The 23,540-nt window shown below is 38.7% G+C and overlaps 1 protein-coding gene across 3 annotated transcripts in view; it reads right to left on the reverse strand.

The window, feature by feature from the left end:
• LOC128684724 (eukaryotic translation initiation factor 2 subunit 2) overlaps nucleotides 1–17,982 on the reverse strand; it is a 35,675-nt gene extending 17,693 nt beyond the window's left edge. For 2 of the 3 annotated variants that reach the window (XM_070102704.1, XM_070102699.1), the window contains exons 1-3: nucleotides 17,823–17,982; nucleotides 9,647–9,806; nucleotides 7,722–7,997 (exon numbers count right to left, since the gene is read on the reverse strand). In XM_070102704.1, coding sequence (XP_069958805.1) covers nucleotides 7,722–7,997; nucleotides 9,647–9,806; nucleotides 17,823–17,840 — 454 coding nt within the window. In that variant the 5' untranslated portion in view covers nucleotides 17,841–17,982. Of the gene's footprint in view, nucleotides 1–1,121; nucleotides 1,170–7,721; nucleotides 7,998–9,646; nucleotides 9,807–17,822 lie in introns of all 3 variants that reach the window. The other variant, XM_070102697.1, reaches the window with a different exon arrangement.
• Nucleotides 17,983–23,540: the final 5,558 nt, after the last annotated feature.

Genomic DNA, 23,540 nt, shown 5'->3' on the forward strand with positions numbered 1-23,540 from the left:
AATTTATGGTTGCTGCAAGCAATCAGCACTGTTTTGAAAGAATATTCAAGTTTTATTTCGAGTCATTAAGTATTTATGGACTGACTGATCTAAGTGCAGATGCTAAGGGCCTGGAACACATCTACAGCATCAAGTGAGAGGTGCTTGTCATGTAAGTTCATGATTAAATGAAGTGAACACCAAAGATTATCTCTCTTCCACTCTCACTCTCCTGTTGCTTCTCCCTTCACCTGACTCACAAGCCTCAATTCACTTTAGCATGCCTCACTATCACTGGTTTTGGGTTTAGTGTAGTTTAGTCTGTGATTATGCTTTTTAAAAAATGTTTTCTAATTATATACTGCCTGGAATACTTTTGGCCTTATTTGTCATACCTAGTTGAGGATCCTTTCATACAACAAAAAATTATTTAAAGATTTTAGAAGAAACAAATACAGTGGACCCCCGCATAACGATCACCTCCGAATGCGACCAATTATGTAAGTGTATTTATGTAAGTGCGTTTGTACGTGTATGTTTGGGGGTCTGAAATGGACTAATCTACTTCACAATATTCCTTATGGGAACAAATTCGGTCAGTACTGGCACCTGAACATACTTCTGGATTGAAAAAATATCGTTAACCGGGGGTCCACTGTACTAGAAATAAATCCTCCCCTCTCTAAAAAAAAGTATTGCAAATGCTCATATACGAAATTTCATCATTTTCATGGAGAACTGACACTAGCTGGGGAAGAGCCGAGTGATGCATGATGCGGTGAAAGGGTTAAAAATCTTATTGGTGACCAAACTGAAGTAGGTTGATGGTAATAAGAACCAATCATCAATAAAAAATAAATATATAGCAGCCCCACTGGCCTCCACCTTCCCTGTAAAATTCATGCAAAAAAACATTTGCTGGCAAGGTGATGCCTTATTCTTCTGGAAATGTACACGAGTAATAGATTTAAGGAAAGGGAAACGAAAAAGACCATTACAAAGGTCCAGGCTTATAATATAGTGAGCAATGCAACTAGTAAACTCTGATAAAGCTAACAAAGGCTTCCACTTAACCAGAAGAATGCACCCTTGCCATTGCATAGGCTGCTGTACATGCTTGTGGTTTTCAATTAGTTCCTCACCCTCAATATTTACGAGGCCTGGTTCTCGAGTTCCATCGGTTTCCATATCTGAAAGAACAGCTTCATGGGGGCGGGATTCGGGAATACTTAAGCACTAGGGAAACTTACAGGTAGCTAGAAGTCCAAACTTCTGACTTCTCTGAGAAGGCGATAAAGGCCACCAAGCATTGAAGGGCCAAGTGTAACAAGCTTAAAGGAAGACTATGTTAAAAATTAACAATCAATATGACAAAATACCCAGTCCCTTTAATATGGTTAGATTTCACAATTATCAAGATATCCTATGCTTTTCAAGAAGCTTTACACTAAAAGCTAAACTTAATATTGAATGTTAAGCCTTAAATAAGATTTTGGTGAGTAATACATTAAGTTAAAGATTATATTTTCTAAAACTCTGTACTGACTGCAAGAATTAAACATTTGCACAAAAAAAAAAAAAAAAAAAAAAAGGGAGGGGGGGAGGAGAAAAATGTTAACCACAAGCGAAAACGTTCTCTGGCTTTAAGTGAACCGCATAAAACCAAGCTTAAATGTTTACTTTTATCATCACTTTTAGCTGATTTTTAATATAACAGAGCAATTGCTATATTGTACATCACTAAATTCCTGAAAACCTGGGTCCAGTTTATTGTATTAGTTTGACTGAGCAAGGTATCCTTATCCTCCTATCCCAGTATACCTCACAATACCTGTTATTAACACAGTAATCATATACCTGTACACCACAGTATAATGCCTTCTTTTACCTCCTGTCCCTTTCACCTATTACCACCACCACTCCCTCAATCTCTTCTAAAGCATACACATAAAATTAAGATATTTTTTAACACCATTTGCAAGCAAAATCAAGCACCAAATAGAAAAATATTTAAATTTACACTGAAGGGTTGTAGGGAGGGTGTGAAGGAGGGTTTAAGTGGTTGGAACTTGAGCATCCAGTAGGCATGTGTGAGCATGTTCGATAGGGTTGAGAGGAGCCAAGTGATTTTAGGGATTTGACATGCTGTTGGAGTGTGAGCAAGGTAACATTTATGAAGGGATTCAGAGAAACCAGTTAGCTGGAATTAAGTCATGGAGGTAAAAGTAAAAGTACTGTGCATACACTCTGAAGGAGAGGTGGAGATGGTATAGTTAGGAGGGTCACTTGAACTGAGATGTCTATGTCCTTCTGGCAAGACAGCTACTGAATGATAATAAATGTTTCCTTTTTTTTGGGTGGGTGGGTGGGTGGGGGGGGGGGGGTGATCCTACCTTGGTGGATGCCCAATGTGTTAGAAATTCACACAAATACACATCAATCAATTTAGAGACTGGCCCATGGCAGGCTGTGAGAGTAGCGAGACTCAAAACTCATCAAAGGTATACACATTAATTAAGAGATTTTGCAATACCACTAGTTTTGGCTAATTAAGAGTCAGAGTGGAAGTTTGGCAATGAACTCTTTAGGGAAATCACAGAATCCAGAGCACCCAGTTTCTTTTTCCAGCATCAAAAGTATTACAATCCCAGGCTCATAACCTACCTCTTCAGGAGCAGGATGAAAGTTTATATAGTTTATATATACAGCAGTGTGTGTGTATGTAAGGTTCAATTCCACTACATTAAACTAGATATATGGGGGGGGGGGGGTTTATCTATGACATCTTTGCACAACAATTTTTTCTTAATGCTATGCCTGACAAAATCAAGCATAGTATTAAAATGTTTATACAAGTCTGTCATACATAATTTCCCTCTAAGTTTAAACTTTACACTATTTACATGTTGTCATATTAGATGCCTTTCAGGATATGGTACATGAAACATGGATGGAGGTGCAACACAAAGATCATGACTTTTTTTAATGAAGGATCAAATCTCTTATAATTCAAAGACATTTAATTAATGGATTGTGGGAAATATGAAAAGCCTATGACTTTTGCATAATATATATAGACATGCACGTCGTGCCTGGCTTCCCAGGTGGACGTAAGCATATACATACACTTCGTGGCAGGTTTCTTAGTTAAACTGCTTACAGTATTCCATGGTACTATTAAGAGTAAGGCAAGACCATGTGGATCAACACAAAATTAAAATCATTTTGTAAAAAATTACCAAAAACTAGTGCCCCACAAAAACAAAAAAGCTCTAAAAACTGTTGAAATGAGATTTACAAAATTAAAATTTATATAGTACATTAGTTGAGCAACTATCTAAAACCAATTTCTCTTATAATTAGAAATGTTTATTGTGACTGGTATAATTCTGCTTATTCACTGTTGCTCATATCAGAGTTGCCAAATTTTTAATATAATGTTCTGCTTTATGAAGCTACAGAAGTATGTAAGTTTCAAATGATTTTAAAGATGCATTTACAAGATATTTCTGTACTGCACTACTGTTATTGCAGCACAAAATAATTATAATGCAGTATGAAGAGTACATATCCCAAAAACTACTGGCGATTCAAAGAGCACTTGAGATTTAGATACATATCTTCCTGTGGTTTGTTATTCTCCCGCTTTTGCCATAATATGCGAACTGACCTATAGTTACAAACTGAAGTGGAGCAGAGGTTTGTTTAAATGGATAAAAAGTAAAAAACACCATTGTGTGGGCAGGCATGCTAGACCTATTCAGAGGGATTGGTGTGCTGCACTGATCCTTCAATGCATCACACTTAAAAATCCCACTACCATTCTGGAGGAGGAGGACCATAGTGAGCAATGAGGTACACTACTGAATACATTATATATAAAGTGAGAACAATCAGAACTGAAGAGTAAACACAGGTACAAAGCAAATTTTCTGACAATTTTTTTTTATCTGATCAGTCTTCATAAAGCTGTACACAAAGCAAAATGTCACAACATATTTTTTATATGCACCGTAGTCTCTTCTTCATTACTGTCAGCACTATGGCTTCGTATCCAGAAACACAACTACTCGAGATAATATCTAATTATACCTAGTAATGCACATGATTGATAAACTAACCCCTTAACCCTTTGAGGGTTTCGGACGTACTAGTACGGCTTACGACCCAGGGTTTTTGACGTACTAGTACGCCTAAATTCTAGCGCCCTCAAATCTAGTGGGAGAAAGCTGGTAGGCCTTCATATGAAAGAATGTGTCTATGTGGTCAGTGTGCACAGTCTAAAAAAAAATCCTGCAGCACAGTGCATAATGAGAAAAAAAAAACTGACCATTTTTTTGGAATAAAACACAGCGACTTTGCACTGTATTTTCGTATGGTATTTATTGTTGTATTCTAGTTTTCTTGGTCTCATTTTATAGAATGGAAGACATATTACAGAAATTGAGATGATATTGACTGGTTTTACAATGAAAGGTACCTTGAAATTGAGCTCAAAGTAGCAGAAATGTTCGATTTTTACCAAATTTCAAAAGTAAACAAATCGTGCCAAGCGTGCAATACACGTCAACTGGCGAGTCTAATATTCTTTCACAAGTGCACCAATAATATTTATACCATTTTTTACACTAACCCAGTAGTCTGCATAACAGTAAATCTTATATTTTTTGTGAGAATAAAAATTCAAAGTGGAAAGCAAAAGAATATGAGGGGCCTTGAGACGTGACTAATGACCAGAGGAAATGTCATTTTAGTGCCAGGAATGTCTTTATTGTTTATTCTGGACCCTATTCGGAAATCGGCATCTTTTGAAATTTGTGTGAAATTGGCAAAATTGCTAAATTCTGACCACTGTACTGGATAGTTGAATTTCATAAATGGGTGGTTTCTTGCACCCATTCGATAGAAAAAATGGAATTCTAGCGAAATATTCATGTTTTTTGTCGACTAGTACAGTGGAATTGGCCGAAAATGGGGCTCAAAGTGGGCAAAATCGCCGATGCGCAACCATCGCCGAGACCGCTAACTTTACGAGAGCATAATTCCGTAAGTTTTCCATCAAATTTCAAACTTTTGGTGTCCTTATGATCGGGAAAAGATTCTCTATCTTTTCATAAGAGAAAATAATTTTTTTTTTAAAATTTGGCCGACCCTGAGAACGAGTTTCGGAGAGGGCCTGTCGACACTCAAAGGGTTAACTGTGGCACATCCTGGAAATAAATTCAGTGTGGGAGAAAATAAATAATAAAAAAAAAAAATTGAAAGTGCCTTATTTTGAATTAAGTAAGACTAAAATGAGTGGAATGCGATGAAAACTTTAGAGTTTATGGTGTGTTGAAGTTTGCAGCAACAGCAGTATATATGTGCCAGCAACATTCATTCACATTTTATAATTTGACACCAAATTACGATTTTGAGATTTTTATTGTCGTAATGTTAAACACCATGTACACTAGTTTCTTCTGATATTAGATGTGTTTCAAAGTGTTTTAGTAATTTAAACTTTGAGAAACACTTAGCCCAAGAGTGCTCTACTTCGAATATACTAATATTATAAATTGGTGCAAATAATTGTTTTTTCTATTTTTTACCACTTTGGTCTTCTAATACTCTGTATAGAGAATGCCTATGATGTTCAATTGTTTCAAGGTGTGTGTGTGATTCTGCTCAAAACCTGGAAATAAATCACTGACTATACTGGGTTATCGTAGGTTAATTATTTTTTAACAATGGCCCAAAAAAGATGAAACTAGTTTTTCTTCTTTTTACATTTAGTAATTTATACAGGAAAAGGGATTACTAGCCCCTCATTCCCAGCATTTCAGTCGCCTCTTGTAATATGCACGTTTTATGGAGGAAGAATTCTTCTCCACTTCCCTATAGAGCAGATTAATTATGTATATTATATTTAGATTCAAGGTAATGTCCTGGGTTACAAAACCCAGGACATTCCCTTGAATGTCCTGGGTTTTCCCTTATACTTAGCTGTTTCCTGATTTATCACATTCTGATTTGTTACATTTTAAACCACCTCTAACATTTTGAATTCCATTTTTTTTTCCCTGGCATTTCATTGATCAGGAAACAGGACAAGCATTTCGTGATACAGGTGTCAGTCATGTGATGACCCACTAACTGGAGCTTTTAGTCATACAACCAGGGCCTCCTGCTGGCTTACTGGTTCACTCAATTAAAAATAAAGATCACATGTTATATTTGTTTAAAACAAAATTTAACTTTTTCAATTACAGTATTATTTACCATAAGCACTGATTTGCTCTGATACTTCAATGATTTGAATTCCTTGCTGTCTGCAGTCATAAAAAATGCAAATCTTCATTAAATTATAATTTTAATTATATTTTCCATAAAGTCCTCTTCCAAATTAAACACTGGGACACATGTATACTCAAAACTTGCCACTAATTAAAATATGATGCAAGATTGTAGATCTTTTTCTGCAGTGTATATTGCCACCAATGTGTGCACCTGGCAAGGAAACATCTTTACTAAGTGCTGCAAGGCAGTCAATAAAATAACTGCAATACAAACAGTCCAGCTAAACACTTCCTCCACAGGTAAGTGTTGCTGCAGTGAAGGAATGGTTAAGCAAGGCAAATGCAAATGAGCAATCTATTATAATGTGATTTAAGGAACTTGCCACTTGTTCAACTACAGCAAGACTGAGGCATTGGTGTCACAGTGTGACAAATACTTAAGCAGTTCTATAATCACTGGAAAAGTAAAGTGTTAATGAGTTCCAAAGCCTTATTAGTGGCTATGAGATATGGCTGGAAAGACTGGAAAGGGAGTGGTGAAGGTTTTGAATGATAAGGTCATGAACACCCCGGAGGCATGTGTGAGAAAATGTTGAATCAAAGTTAGCAGAGACAAGTGGTTTTTGGGATTTGACATGCTGTTTAAGTGTTAGCAAGGTAACATTAGTGGAGGGGTTCAAAGAAACCACTAAGTCAAACTTGAGTCCTGAGGGTGGAAAGCACAGCAGTACTTGTAATCTGAGGAATGGATGGGTATGTTACAGCACAAGAGAAAAGGATACAAATAGTGTACTACCAACAACACTAAAGAAAAGGCAAGCTGCAGAACAAGCTTTTACTGAGACAAAGTTTTCTTCTTAAAATGAAATGCTGCTAAAATAAAAGCATAATCTGCAGCGCATCTTTCCTTCAATTCATTTAAAAGGGTCATTTGAACTGTCATGTCTTTTTACTTTTGACAAGACAGTTAATAAATGAACGACAGTGAATGTTTCCTTCATCAGGTCATCCTACTTTGGTGGGAAACTGCAATTAAGGTATAACAACTGTATATGGAAAAATGTATTTGTATAAACTGCTCACCTTATTTATAGAAATTTCACCATGTAAATAAGCCAAGCTACCAAGCTACTGACAGTGCCAATTCAATTACAGTACTGTATATTAAATGTCTGCAGTGTCTGTCCATTTGCAAGTAATGAAGACAATAATACAAAATTCAGTTAGATAAGAGGCAGAGTTTATGGCTATGTATGTTTTAGTGTCCTTAAAAAATTATTTCCCTAAATTTTATTTACCACTGAAAAATTAACATTTTAAACCATTAAATCATTTTTAGAAAATGCAGTACTTCTCATCCAAGTAAGCAACTATGCTAAAAATCTGATTTCATGATTATCCATAATTCAATGTTTTAGTTAGTTAAATACAATACTAAAAACCCTCACAAAACTACAAACTCACCTAATTCTTTGTCATCGCTGTCTATTACAGATTCATCTTTAGCAATGAGGTCAACTAGCCCCTTTTTCTTTTTAGGCTTTTTCTTCTTGGCTTTACTGAAGTCCATGTCAAGATCAAAGTCATCAACTTCAGCTGGTTGAATTGTGACAGGATCCCGATCATCTCCAGAAGTAACGCCACTTTCCTTAGTCTCTGGCAATGCTTCACTTAACTCATCTAAATTAAACATTTTTTTCTTCATCTTCTTACTCTTCTTTTTTCCAAACATTTCCATATCTACAAGAAAAAACAATATTACTATTTTATCCTGCAAATAACCTGCACACAGGAGACAAGTTACGATGACGCTTCAGTCTGACTTGGACTACTAACTAGTCACTAGTTAATAGTCCAAGTTGGACAAAAATGGCATCATAAGTTTTATCATGCAATGTGTGAGTTTGTGTGTGTATTGTTCCAATCAAGGTATTGTGCCATTTTTTATTCTTTACTATTTTATTGTTTGTGCTTCCTTCCCTGTTAGAAAATGGATCAAGTATAATGGAGATATAACTCAAGCACACTAGTAACCCACATGGTGAATTCAAATGAAAAAATTCTTCTAGACCCTTAAACTGCTTCAAAATAATTAGTCACACAAAATTAGCGGATTAGGCAAAGTTAGGGCTCCAGTCATGAATCACTCTGTTGCACATTACTGTACATGTACTTGTAATGATACCTTAAAAGCCTAAACTAACTTCTCAATTTTTTTTTCTCAAATTCAGTATTGGATTATTAAACACTTTTTTGTTTCAACAGAAAAAAAAAATACTGTACATTCTGTGCTATATATACAGTACAGTGGACCCCCAGTTTACGATATTATTTCATTCCAGAAGTATGTTCAGGTGCCAGTACTGACCGAATTTGTTCCCATAAGGAATATTGTGAATTAGATTAGTCCATTTCAGACCCCCAAACATACACATACAAACCCACTTACATAAATACACTTACATAATTGGTCGCATTGGGAGCTGATCGTAAACCAGGGGTCCACTGTATATATATGTATTACTCAACAAATTATTGGTTTTAGCCGAATATTAATTAAAATGCACAGCAAGCTCTCACTGGAGTTTTGTGTGTTTTATGGACCATACTGTACACAGTACCAGGTCAAGTGAATAGGCCACAGGGTGATGATCCCGGCACAATCTCCAGGTTGTTGTCCCGACAAATTTGCTGTTGGGTGTTACTTTCAAGATCCCATGGAACTAAATTGTTATGCCTGCGTAACAAATTTTATTTCAGATATGGCTTCATTTGATGTTTCAGAGACTATATAAAATAAGATGTTGGAATTTTTAACCTGGGAAAGGGTTAGCCCCCAGGATAACCCAATAAAGTCAGTGCATCATCGATGACTGTCCTATTTCCACTGGGATCCTTTAATCTTGTTCCCCAGGATGCAACCCACACCAGTCGACTAACAACCAGGTACCTATGTTTTGCTAGGTGAAAAGAGACTGCAGATGTAAGGAAACATGTCCAATATTTCCACCCATAACGGGGACTGAACAATGGACATTCAGAATGCAAGATGAATGCATTGCCAACCGAGCTGCAGGAGACTGTATCTCTAATACAATGATATATCACTCTAATTTGGTTATTATTGACATTCATAAGAATGAACAACTAAAAGAGATTTAGTCAGGAAAACCATAGAGCCACAAAAATATTGGATAACTGACTTTATTCACTGGCTGTCCATCATTAAAAACATTAGAGAATTGAAACCCACAAACTTGCAGGGACGATTATACCATAAAAAAATTCCTACAATACTGAATCTTGTCTACTATTTTGATCAATAAGTACCTTCATAACCTCTTTGATTTTACAAAACAAAATCTTGTCGAACTTTACTTTCTCCTTACCATCTGTTTCAGGTGTGCTCTCCTTGACTTCAGGAACTTCTCCATTTTCTGGAGTGGGTGCAGGTTCAACAGGAAGGGTGCCACTGCTATCTGCTAAGGCTGCATCAAGATTAAACCCAGTCTTCTTCTTTTTCTTTTTCTTCAAGCTGGGATCAAAGATCTGAAATAAATTTGCTCATTTTCAGTAAATACAAGTGTTACAACAGATTGTTATAACAATGTACAATTTTTTTCCTAGTAAATTTGAAAATACTGTCTTGTAATTTAAATGCTACATTAATTAAATGTGTAGGCTGTTAGTTCCATGTGTACACAACTTATCAAACTAAACATACATTTTAACTAATATAGCACTCTAATCTAGGTAAGATAATATAGTAGAGGGCCTTGCTTATACAGCAAAAATTGCTGTAAAGTGAAATATAGCCTTTTTCACTTTCACATGCATATAAAAACCTGATAACATGTTTACTCTATCATATATTGAGTAATAGAGCTAGGCTAAAAATACATAAGCAGAATGCACTTTACTTACCCTAAAGTATTTTCCTCCTTAGCTTATTGTGAGTGGTGAATATGTATATACTATATTGTAGGAAATACTGCATGAATAAATGAAAAATGAGTATAACTGAAAAGCAGGGCCCTCCTGTGTATGTACTGTACAATAATACAAGATTCTGGAGAGCAAATGATGAGATGGGTGCAGACAATGTACAGTGGGGTGGTAATGCAGATACATATGACTGAGCAGATGGGGTGTAGTAGAAACATTAAGAAGGGTCTGTCTAGGTTGTCAGGTGTCATACTGCTAACATATACTGCATACAGCAACCCTTTCTAACATGTCATACTGCAGGTATGTACTGCACACAGCATCCCTTTCTAACAGGTTGAGCATGACAATCTGAGTTAAAAAGTTCTTGACATGGAGAAATGGGTAGGTATGAATCTGGGGTTGCCCGATCATAACAGTGATGGTGTAATTGTTGAAAGTTTGCAAGATTACACATGTTAATGAATAGGAGGAGGCATGAAGAGATGCAAAGGAAAAACTCTGAAATAAACTTGTCCAGAGCAGAATCAAACAGGGTGTGGGAATTAAGGACTTACGTTTTGAGTTCATATGAACAAAAATTATCACGCTATTTATGATAATACAGTGGTACCTCAGGATACGAATTTTTCTCATTCCAGAAGGCAGTCCGAGTGCTGATACTGAACGAATTTGTTCCCATAAGGAATAATGTATATCAGATTGATCCATTTCAGACCCCCAAAAATACACTTACAAAAGCACATACATAAATACACTTACATAACTGTTCGAGTTTTGAGCTGTTCCTATCCTGAGGTACCACTGTATATATTGTAACCCTTTTCATTTCTTATAACTTTCTTTACTGTATGCATATGAACTTTAGGTAGTTAGTTTGTTTAATATCTTTATTATGCACCCCGTACCCTTCTTGTGGGCAGTAGTCAAAGGATTAGAGAGGTACATAATGGGTCCAGGGAGTGAGCCCCAAAGTTTCGATAGCTGAATAAGGTACAAAGGTAATGAACTCCAGGTAGATCTGGTCACAATCATGACCAAGTTACAAAGATAATGAATCATTTATGCATCTATACATGGTTACAATCATGAACAAATTATAAAGTAATGAGCAATTCACACGTCCACACCCAGTCACAACTGTAATCAGTTATTAGTGCAAATATTAATTGGGTTTCACACGTGCGCACGCACACGCACACACGAGCGTACACACACACACATGAGCACATACACACGAGCACACACACACACACACGAGCACACACACACACACGAGCACACACACACACACACACACGAGCACACACACACGAGGACACACACACGAGCACACACACACGAGCACACACACACGAGCACACATACACACACACACGAGCACACACACACACAAGCACATACACACACACACACACACACACACACGAGCACACACACACGAGCACACACACACGAGCACACACACACGAGCACACACACACACACACACACGAGCACACACACAAGCACACACACAAGCACACACATGAGCACGCACACACACACACACACACACACACACACACACACACGAGCACACACACACACACATGCACACACGCACACACGTACACACATGCACACACACACACACACACGCACGAGCACACACACGCACGAGCACACACACGCACGAGCACACACACGTACGAGCACACACACGTACGAGCACACACACACACACGAGCACACACACACACACGAGCACACACACACACGAGCACACACACACACGAGCACACACAGACGAGCACACACACACACGAGCACACACACACGAGTGCGCGCACACACACGAGCGCGCGCACACACACGAGCGCACGCACACACGAGTGTGCACACACACAGTATCTGACAAGTTGTGCTACACGTCACTATCCACTGATGCCTATATAAACGCCAGTCTCCTTGCCTGTGCTCCAGAATCCCTACAACCACGGTGCTCTCCACACCAACTCCATGGTTGAGGGACTGATTACCTCATCTTTTGTATATAGTTCTACTGCCTTCTAATTATGTCCAAGAATCTGTATTGATAAAGCCATTGGATGGTAAAACGTCTACAATAAAGATAACCAGATGTTGCACATGTGTCTTAACTTTCATCTTGTCGGTACTGTATAACTTTCTTGCACAACATGTTTCATCTTGTCCAGGATTCTACCCGTGATCTTCAAAGGTTATTAACCCAGAATAAACCATGAAACCCAAGCAGTGAGACATGCTCTACTTCCACAATGCAACAGATACTTCCAGTCCTGCCCTAGGATGCTAACCAGAAATCAATCATTTTATTGGGATATTCACCTTAGAAGTGATCCCCCAGATGCTTGTGACCACAGGCAAGGGTACAGCTTTTCAACTAGGTTGAACCAAAAGTCTACTAATACCCAGATACTTATTTAATGTCAGATGAACAGGAGCAGCAGGTGTAAGACTACTTGCTTATACACAAGATTTTTTCTTTCCAATCACTGCATTACAAAATACAGTGGACCCCCGCATAACGATGGCATCACATAGCGATTTTTCCGCATACCGATTACTTTTATCGCAAAATTTTTGCCGCGCATACCGATTAAAAACCCGCTTACCGATTTTCGTCCGAGACGCGTCCAATGTGCCCTCAGCCAGCCTCACATGTGCCAGCCGTCCCATTGTTTACCAGCCAGCCTCCGCGGTAACATCCAAGCATACACTCGGAATATTTTGTATTATTACAGTATTTTCGGTGCTGTTTCTGGAAAATAAGTGACTATGGGCCCCAAGAAAGCTTCTAGTGCCAACCCTACACCTCAAAGGGTAAGAATTACTATAGAAATGAAGAAAGAGATAATTGATAAGTATGAAAGTGGAGTGCGTATAGCCGACCTAGTCAAGCTGTACAAGAAACCCCAATCAACCATCGCTACTATTGTGGGCACCAGAAAGACAATCAAGGAAGCTGTTCTTGCCAAAGGTTCAACTGTGTTTTCGAAACAAAGATCGCAAGTGATGGAAGATGTTGAGAGACTCTTATTGGTGTGGATAAATGAAAAACAGATAGCAGGAGATAGCGTCTCTCAAGCGATCATATGTGAAAAGGCTAGGAAGTTGCATGAGGATTTAATTAAAAAAATGCCTGCAACTAGTGATGATGTGAGTGAATTTAAGGCCAGCAAAGGTTGGTTTGAGAGATTTAAGAAGCGTAGTGGCATCCATAGTGTGATAAGGCATGGTGAGGCTGCCAGTTCGGACCACAAAGCGGCTGAAAAATATGTGCAGGAATTCAAGGAGTACATAGAAACTGAAGGACTGAAACCTGAACAAGTGTTTAATTGTGATGAAACAGGCCTGTTCTGGAAGAAAATGCCAAGCAGGACCTACATTACTCAGGAGGAAAAGGCACTCCCAGGACATAAGCCTATGAAAGACAGGCTTACTTTGTTGATGTGTGCCAATGCTACTGGTGATTGCAAAGTGAAGCCTTTATTAGTGTATCACTCTGAAACTCCCAGAGCGTTCAGGCAAAAGAATGTCCTCAAGGATAATTTGTGTGTGCTGTGGAGGGCAAACAGTAAGGCATGGGTCACTAGGGAATTTTTCTATAACTGGTTACACCATGCATTTGCCCCCAATGTGAAAGATTACCTAACTGAAAAGAAATTAGAACTTAAGTGCCTCCTGGTGTTAGACAATGCCCCTGGTCATCCTACAGACGTGGCAGAGCGACTTTATGGGGACATGAGCTTCATTAAGGTGAAGTTTTTGCCTCCTAATACCACTCCTCTCCTGCAGCCCATGGACCAGCAGGTTATTTCCAACTTCAAGAAACTGTACACAAAAGCTCTGTTTGAAAGGTGCTTTGTAATGACCTCAGAAACTCAACTGACTCTAAGAGAGTTTTGGAGAGATCACTTTAATATCCTCAATTGTGTAAACCTTATAGGTAAGGCTTGGGAGGAAGTGACTAAGAGGACCTTGAACTCTGCTTGGAAGAAACTGTGGCCAGAATGTGTAGACAAAAGGGATTTTGAAGGGTTTGAGGCTAACCCTGAGAATCCTGTGCCAGTTGAGGAATCCATTGTGGCATTGGGAAAGTCCTTGGGGTTGGAGGTTAGTGGGGAGGATGTGGAAGAGTTGGTGGAGGAGGACAATGAAGAACTAACCACTGATGAGCTGATAGATCAACTTCAAGAGCAAGAGGCCAGACCTGGGGAAACTGGTTCAGAGGAGGGGACAGAGAAATTGAAGAAGTTGCCTACTACAAAGATAAAGGAAATCTGTGCTAAGTGGCTTGAAGTGCAAACCTTCATGGATGAAAATCACCCTCACACAGCTATTGCAAGCCGTGCTGGTGATTATTACACTGGCAATGTTGTGAAACACTTTAGGCAAGTCATAAAGGAACGAGAGGTACAGGCCACTATGGACAGATATCTTGTGCGAAAGAAGTCCAGTGACTCTGAAGCTGGCCCTAGTGGCATTAAAAAAAGAAGGGAAGTAACCCCAGAAAAGGACTTACTACCTCAAGTCCTAATGGAAGGGGATTCCCCTTCTAAACAGTAAGAAGATAATGCTCTCCCCTCCTCCCATCCCATCAATCATCACCAGATCTTCAATAAAAGTAAGTGTCATTTAATTGTGCATGCCTTTTTCAGTTTGTGTGTATTAAAATTAACATTTCATGTGGTAAAAAAATTTTTTTTTCATACTTTTGGGCGTCTTGCACGGATTAATTTTATTTCCATTATTTCTTATGGGGAAAATTCATTCGCATAACGATTATTTCGCATAACGATGAGCCCTCTTGCACGGATTAAAATCGTTAACCGGGGGTCCACTGTACAGTGGACCCCCGCTTAACGATCACCTCCCAATGCGACCAATTATGTAAGTGTATTTATGTAAGTGCGTTTGTACGTGTATGTTCGGGGGTCTGAAATGGACTAATCTACTTCACAATATTCCTTATGGGAACAAATTCGGTCAGTACTGGCACCTGAACATATTTCTGGAATGAAAAAATATCGTTAACCAGGGGTCCGCTGTATATAGCAATCAGAAAGCCCTTAGAATATATTCTGGGTCCTTTTGGCTGGGATGAATGATATATCACCGAGTTTTAACCCTTTCAGGGTTTCGGCTGTACTAGTACGGCTTACGCACCAGGATCCTTGACGAACTAGTACTGATAAATTCTAGCGCCTTCAAATCTAGTGAGAAAGCTGGTAGGCCTACATATGAAAAAATGGGTCTATGTGGTCAGTGTGCGCAGTATAAAAAAAATCCTGCAGCACACAGTGCGTAATGAGAAAAAAAAAACTTCGACAGTGTTTTTGGATTAAAACAGCGAATTTGCACTGTATTTTCGTATGGTATTTATTGTTGTACATGTATTCTAGTTTTCCTGGTCCCATTGTATAGAATGGAAGACATATTACAGAAATTGAGATGATTTTGACTGGTTTTACAATGAAAAGTACCTTGAAATTGAGCTCAAAGTAGCAGAAATGATTGATTTTTACCAAAGTTCAAAAGTAAACAAATCATGCTAAGCGTCCAATACATGTCAAATACTGAGTCTAATATTCTTTCACAAGTGCGCCGATATTATTTTATACCATTTCTACACTAATGCAGTAGTCTGCATAACAGTAAATCTTCTATTTTGTGTGAGAATAAAAATTCAAAATGAAAAGCAAAAGAATGTAAGAGGGGCGTGGGGACATGACTAACGAACAGAGGAAATGTTATTTTAGTGCAAGGAATGTCTTTCTTGTTTATTCTGGACCCCATTTGGAAATTGGCATCTTTTGAAATTTGTGTGAAATTGGCAAAATTGCTAAATTCTGACCACTGTATTGGATAGTTAAAATCGGTAAATTGTTGGTTTTTTGTACTCATTCGATAGAAAAAAATGGAGTTCTAGCGAAATAGTTATGATTTATGTCGACTAGTACATTGGAATTGGCCGAAAATAGGGCTCAAAGTGGGCAAAATCGCCGATGCGCAAACATCGTCGAGACTGCTAACTTCACGAGAGCATAACCCATAAGTTTTCGATTAAATTTCATACTTTTGGTGTCATTATGATCGGGAAAAGATTCTCTATCTTTTTATAAGAAAAAATATTTTTTTTTTTTGAAATTTGGGGTACACTGAAAACAAGTCTCTGAGAGGGCCTGTGGACCCTGAAAGGGTTAAGGATGCCAGTGATCTGAACAGCATTCCCAAGTTGTTGGTTGGTCAGAGGTCACTCTTATTTTTTTACTGGTGAAGGTTTTTCATACAGTATATAAATTTAGTAAAACTACTAGCAAGTGGTGGTGCTATGGTGGCATACTTGGATCACATGAGAGGACCCCAAGTTTAATCCTGGGTGAGGTAAAATGTATGTGCAAGTCTCCTAACACCTACTGCCTGTTACTTATCAGTAAATAGATACCCAGAAGTTAGACTGTTATGGGTTGAATCCTATAGGAGGATCTTAAAAAAGAGCCCAACAGAATTAAGCTACACTGATTGATTTTTGACAGTTACCTAGAGTTACCTACTCTCCAAGGATAATTATCAAAAGTTTTATTTTCAACATAACCTGAATCATTTGGTTGGATAGCTAATGGTTACATTTTAACAAATCACCAGGTGGTAGCGCAATCAGCTCACACACAAGTTTTCGTGGCTCGCTTCCTGGTAGGGAGGGAACACCAGGCGTCTTTACTTAATCGCTGTCGTCCTATCAGCAAGTAGGTACTTGGGTGTTAGTTAAAATTAGGTCAAAATCAGTCAAAGTTAGGACAAAATTAGCCTAAGTTGCCCGAAATGCTCTATATAACAAGCAGCTTTCTACATAGTAGTACATATGCCACTAACATCAGCTATGGTCTGTGTAAGTTGTATCACGTACTTGTAAAAATAATAATTATTATTATTATTAAAGATGTTGCCCAGATAACTGGGCGGTGTTGCTGAATTGACCGGACAAAGACACCTTAAGGACGGGGCGTGACAAATCAATATAATCACACCACTAGACGAAACATACTTTAAATGAAATACCCGAAACCTGAGCGTTAACCGAGAAATAAAAGTCATTCATTAAAACGCTATTTTAGATGACAACAATAATATTTCCACTATGAATGAACTTGAAATAAAGAGTCAGTCTATCATCAGTCAAGAACTGAGTTACCAGTATTATGTTTGACAGAACACATGCTTATTACTTGTTTTGGGAAATGCTTAAGCTTGAATGTGGACAATATTTCAGTGTGTAATGGTATATTCATCCCTGAGAGGTCAAAATTAGTATTATGGGGAGCGCTAAACCCTTAGGGATTATACAACTCCTGTGGGGGTAGGAGAGGTAAAAGGCATTCAGGCAACTGGATCACAGATCCAATTCCCTAGATCAAGAGCCCCTCAGCAGCATCAAGGAACCTCCCATGAGGGGCCTGAGATATCAAAATAATATATTTCGAGCTGGTTGTCACACACGCGCCAGCTGACATACCATCACCCACTACTGTAATATCTCCTCATTAAGGAGGGTAAGACACATGGCGCCAGGTTACTGCCACACATATATATACTTACAAACTCCTCGTCAGCCATGGTGGAGCTCTAAGTTACTGGGAAAACCTGGAAAAACGAGAGAGGATCCCAGAGGTGTCGTCAGCCAGCACAGGACCGTGTATAAGGAAGGTGACACTGGCAGCACCACCGCCACGATCCTCTCTATAAGCGATCCAATGCTTTTATGTTATTTTCACGGGGAGCGCTACGCCCGTAGGGGTTCGCACAATACCTGGGTGAAGGGGTGGAAGTCGGAATTAATGCAAGGAAGAGGTGAGTAGCTTCAATTCCTTGGATGAAGAGCCGCTTACGGGTATCAAGGGAGTTCAGTTGAAGAATCAAATACTTCATAATTTATGTTAAGCAGAGTGATGTTTAATTTTATGTTCTTATGAACGTCTTGATCCAGAGATGCCGTGGGCAATGAAATATAATTATCAAAATATTAAGAATATGATTTTATAAGAGAAAAATAATAGCATCATCAGCTTTTAATTGTGTAGAGAATGGTACACGAGTGTCTAAAACGTGAATTCCATGAGTTGTTTCCCTGAGCACTCTAGGGCCGGGGTAATGTTGAGTTCAGGTCCTGGTCTTACTTGACCAATAATTTATTCCTTAAAATATCCAATATGAGATAGATTTATTTTGTGGTAATGTACAAAAAGAAAATAGTAACTTAACCCTCCAGGTAACCCAATCACACCCAAGCTAGAATAACGTGGCGAAACTTTCCCTTACTCTGCCGGCGGTAGATACTGGACAATTCTTAGATCATTAAAGTAAGAGGGAGCTGAGTGTATGGGATACAGGGATACCTTTTTTCACATAATTATGAGTCGACTGCTAGTACACCCAACTCCGGGGGTCGATCCCCGGTACGGGTGGAAACATTAGAATGTGTTTCCTTAAGACACTTGCTGTCCATGTTCACCTAGCAGTGAAATAGGTATCTGGGTGTTAGTGGACTGGTGTGGGTCGCATCCTGGGACAAAATTAACCTAATTTGCGGGAAATGCTCTGCATAACAAGCGGCTTTCTATATAGTAGTATATCACTGATGTCAGCTATGGTCTGTATAATTTGTACATGTACTTGAATGCTTATGTTAAATTTGCCAGAACCGCATTTGCTAAAGTAGACAACCGGGTTGATGTGCACTTCAAGTGATATGCTCGATACAGTGTTAACCCTGAGGTCCTTCTCCATGAACGAAGTTTTGCAGCCTTTGATCCCCCTTCTCCCGAGCCTTCATATCAGTCAGTGCATAATACTTAAAAGGTATGTAACTCTTAAGTGTACATACCCTGAGGGGCGTGTTACTCGATTTTGGGTGTCCCGTAGATCGATCGGTATCGCACTCAGCTCACACAATGAAGTCCGGAGTTAGAATCTCCGGTACGGCTGGAAAACATTAAAGACGTGTTTCCCTAAGACACCTGCTGTCCTTGTTCACCCATCAGTATTAAATAGGTACCTGCAGGGCCGGATTACCGCATAGGCAAACTAGGCATTTGCCTAGGGCCCCGCGCATTTGGGGGCCCTGCAGTCCAAGGGGTTCAGGGGCTCATCCAAGACTGCACACATGGTGCAAGTGCAAAGGGGTCCCTACCTAAAAAGTTCAAGTGTTTGGAGAGTAAAATTGATTTTTAAAAATTAATCAAAACAAAAATAAATAATGAAATAAAATAAAATAAAAATAAATAAACCTAACCATAGATGGCAACACTCAACACGCCTTTGTTTACATCAGAACAGCTGTGTTTTCCCGCTAATGCAGTGGTTCCCAAACTTTTTCAGCTTGTTACCCAATTTAACATGCCACATAAAGCATGTTACCCCTTTCACAAAATGTTGTTATTATTGATATATATGGCTAAACGTGAACGTATACAGCCTCACATACTCTGCTAATCCTAGCAAAACCATTGAAAACGTAAGAACCACACATACATTATATATAAAATTAATAATAGCTACAAATTCACAGTAACAGTGGGTAAATACTAACTATATACTGCACAGGGCAGTACACATACATACCAGCTTATGTCTACCTCGGCTGATGCTCACAGATAAACTGACAGTGTGAAATAGAGGCAGCCTCAGGAAGTGAGTGACGCGTACTGGACAGGTCGATCTGGGCTACTGAGTGACTTTTGTCCTGAAGCATACTTGTCAAAATACTTTTGGGTTTCCACACACTTAGCTATATATTTCTTCTTTTCTAATACTGTATATTAGTTTTTGATGTTTATTGTTATTTGGTTTAACTTTATTACTTACTTATAATAGGTTTACTTTACAACTTTATATACTAAGACAAAGTTAACAATAATCCTCATACCGGGTACCGCATTGTTTTCTTGATTTTCAGAATTCATAACTTTTTTTCTGTCACCCCTCCATTACCCCCCAAAAATGGTTAAATTACCCCCAGGGGGTAATTTACCCCCAGTTTGGGAACCACTGCGCTAATGGGTGAGTATGGGAGATTCCTCTCCAATTTTCTGTAGTAATTACACATTATCTAGACTTGTACTGTGACAAATTAACTGAAGTGTTGTTGATAGACATTGATGTGTATGGATAAATGTTTGTTTTTGCCTCTAAATGTTAAGGGAGGTACCTGATAGGGTTACTTGACCAGTAAAGACGCATTTTTGGTAAAAATACTATAAAGAAAAACCTAAAAACGCAAACTGACTTCCGTTTGTAGGTTTTACAAGCATTTTGTCCTGTCTTTAAGTCTTTATCATTTCAATAACAGATCTCAATTGATTGATGTTCTACATCACTTCCGTCGCAAATGCTTAGTTTTCAAGTTGCGACGGAAGTGATGTAGAACATCAATTAATTTACTACATATTTCTCCAGAAACACATAAGCCACATCAGAAAATCGTTGGTTGGGTGAAACTGAAAATTATCTCTGCATTCTTTAATTCTCATGTCCTTATCTATGGTGGTAGGCCATATATCATGCAAAACATAATGATTAGTTTAGTTATGAAAATGGTAATATAAATACCATTGTGCATTGTTCTTGGACTCAGTATGATTTCTGTTTAAGTAAATTGGAGATCAAGGAGGATGAATTAGTAAAATATTCGTAGCCCAAATCACTAACCTAATCTATGGTAAAAGTTCTGTATATGACTCCTTTCTGGTAACGTTTTGAATTTTTAGATGCGCAGCCAGAGGAAAGGGGGCTACAAGGGCCATATCCCCCCAATTGACAGAATTTTTTTTTAATAATAATTAAAAAATTAATAATAATTGATAATGAAAAATTTGTATTTGCATGATTACAGACAGTGATACATCCTCATTATGGCATCTCGTGAACGTGATGTTGGACGTTCTTATGCGAGTGGGTCACAGAAAAGACAGAAGAAAATTCGTGAAGGAGAACAGAAAAAGAAAGATGTAGGAAGCTGCAGAAAGATCACAGACATGCTCACGAAAACAGTTTCTGATGTTACCAGTACAGTTGAATCTGCAGATACGTCAGATCATACAGGAAGCCCTCCCTCCATTATTTCTCAGCCAGCATCTACTTCTTTTGTGTCTCCTCTCAATGTCTCAACGGACATTTCATCCACAGGATTTGTCTTAAAAGATCCTGCCTCATGGCCAAATGTAATCCCAGATTCTCTACGTAATGCTTTCATTGCAGAAAACTTCAGTCAAACTCTGAACATTGATTTTAGGAAATCAGCAAGGATTTATGATGATGGAAGTCGTCGTTGTTTAAAGTCATCTATGTTTTATAGGAAGCTTGCAAATTCAGAAACTGTGAAAAGATCATGGATGGTATACTCTGAAAGCTCAGGAAAAGTGTACTGTTCAGCATGCAAGCTATTTTCTACCAAAGAAAATACCTTCACACAGGGGTTCAATGACTGGAAAAATTCCAAGCGTTTCGAGGAACATGAAAACAGCACCACTCACAGGAGCTGCATTTTAGCCAGTGTATTTCGTGCACAGAAAAAAGGCTTATTGGATTCTCATTTGGAAAATCAAACTGAAAAAGAGAGCACTTATTGAAGAAAAGTTCTAGAAAGAGTTGTTGCTGTTGTAAAATTCTTAGCTCTAAGAGGACTTGCTTTCCGTGGAGAAAATGAGGTTTTTGGTTCGGAAAACAATGGCAATTTCCTAGGGATCATAGAACTGTTAGCGCAATTCGATCCATTCTTAGCAAATCATGTGTCACGCCTTGGGAATGCAGGAAGAGGCACTGTATCTTACATGTCATCTACTATATGCAATGAATTTATTGAACTGATGACTAAGAAGGTCCTCAATAACATCATAGCAGCTGTGAAAACTGCAAAATACTTTGCAATAACTGCAGATTCAACTCCAGATATTTCACATACAGATCAATTGACATTCATTGTTCGCTTTGTCGACTCCAGTGGTAAGCCTGTAGAGCGCTTTATAAAATTCATTCCTCATTCAGGCCATGATGGAGAAACAATGATGAATGTAGTACTGGATACTCTGCTTGAACATGATCTCTCTATTATGGATTGCCGTGGCCAGAGTTACGACAATGCAAGTAACATGTCGGGTAAATATAATGGATTGCAAGCCCGTATCAAGAAAATCAACCCACTTGCTGAATATGTGCCCTGCTCAGCACATTCTCTTAATCTTGTTGGGTCATGTGCTGCGGAGTGTTGTGTCGCTGCAGTTTCATTTTTTGGACTTTTACAAGCACTCTTTAATTTTTTCTCTGCTTCAACGCATCGGTGGAGTATACTCAAGTCAACCATTCATGGAGATGTCATCAAATCATTATCAACAACAAGGTGGTCAGCGCTGCATGATGCAACACATGCTTTGAAAGACAGCTTTACTGAAATACGTTCTGCTTTGATCCAAATAGCAGAGGATGAAGACCAGACAGCAACTACAAGAAGCGAAGCAGCCAGCTTAGCATCAAAATTGGAAGATTTTGAATTGGCCTTACTCTGTGTGCTTTGGGACTGTATACTGGAACGGTTAAATGCCACGAACAAGACACTTCAGAAAACTGAAATTGAAATGGCTACTTGTGCTAACCTCTATGCAGGCTTAGTGGAATTTGTAAGCTCACTTCGCAATGATGAAGCTTTTGAAATGTTTGAAGAGAAAGCTAAATTGCTGGTGGTCTGGTGGCTAAAACTCCCGCTTCACACACGGAGGGCCCGGGTTCGATTCCCGGCGGGTGGAAATTCCGACACGTTTCCTTACACCTATTGTCCTGTTCACCTAGCAGCAAATAGGTACCTGGGTGTTAGTCGACTGGTGTGGGTCGCATCCTGGGGGACAAGATTAAGGACCCCAATGGAAATAAGTTAGACAGTCCTCGATGACGCACTGACTTTCTTGGGTTATCCTGGGTGGCTAACCCTCCGGGGTTAAAAATCCGAACGAAATCTTATCTTATCTTATCTTACAGTTACCGGGCTGATCATCAGCGGTCAAGGAAGAGGAAACGCAATTTTGAAGAGCCAGACAATGAAATTGTGTTGCTACCAAGGCAGAAATGTAAGACAGTTACATACTTCGTCATTCTGGATTCACTGATTACAGAATTGGTGAAAAGAAAAGAAATCTACCAGAATCTCAATTACAAGTTTGGATTTCTGTTCAAAATTACTACTATGCCAGATGCAGAATTGAGAGAAGCTGCATTAAAGTTGCAACAACACCTTTCAGCAGATGTTCAGGACACATTTGTTGAAGAAAT

Source organism: Cherax quadricarinatus, chromosome 5, assembly GCF_038502225.1.
Source record: "Cherax quadricarinatus isolate ZL_2023a chromosome 5, ASM3850222v1, whole genome shotgun sequence".
Classification (NCBI taxonomy): domain Eukaryota; kingdom Metazoa; phylum Arthropoda; class Malacostraca; order Decapoda; family Parastacidae; genus Cherax; species Cherax quadricarinatus.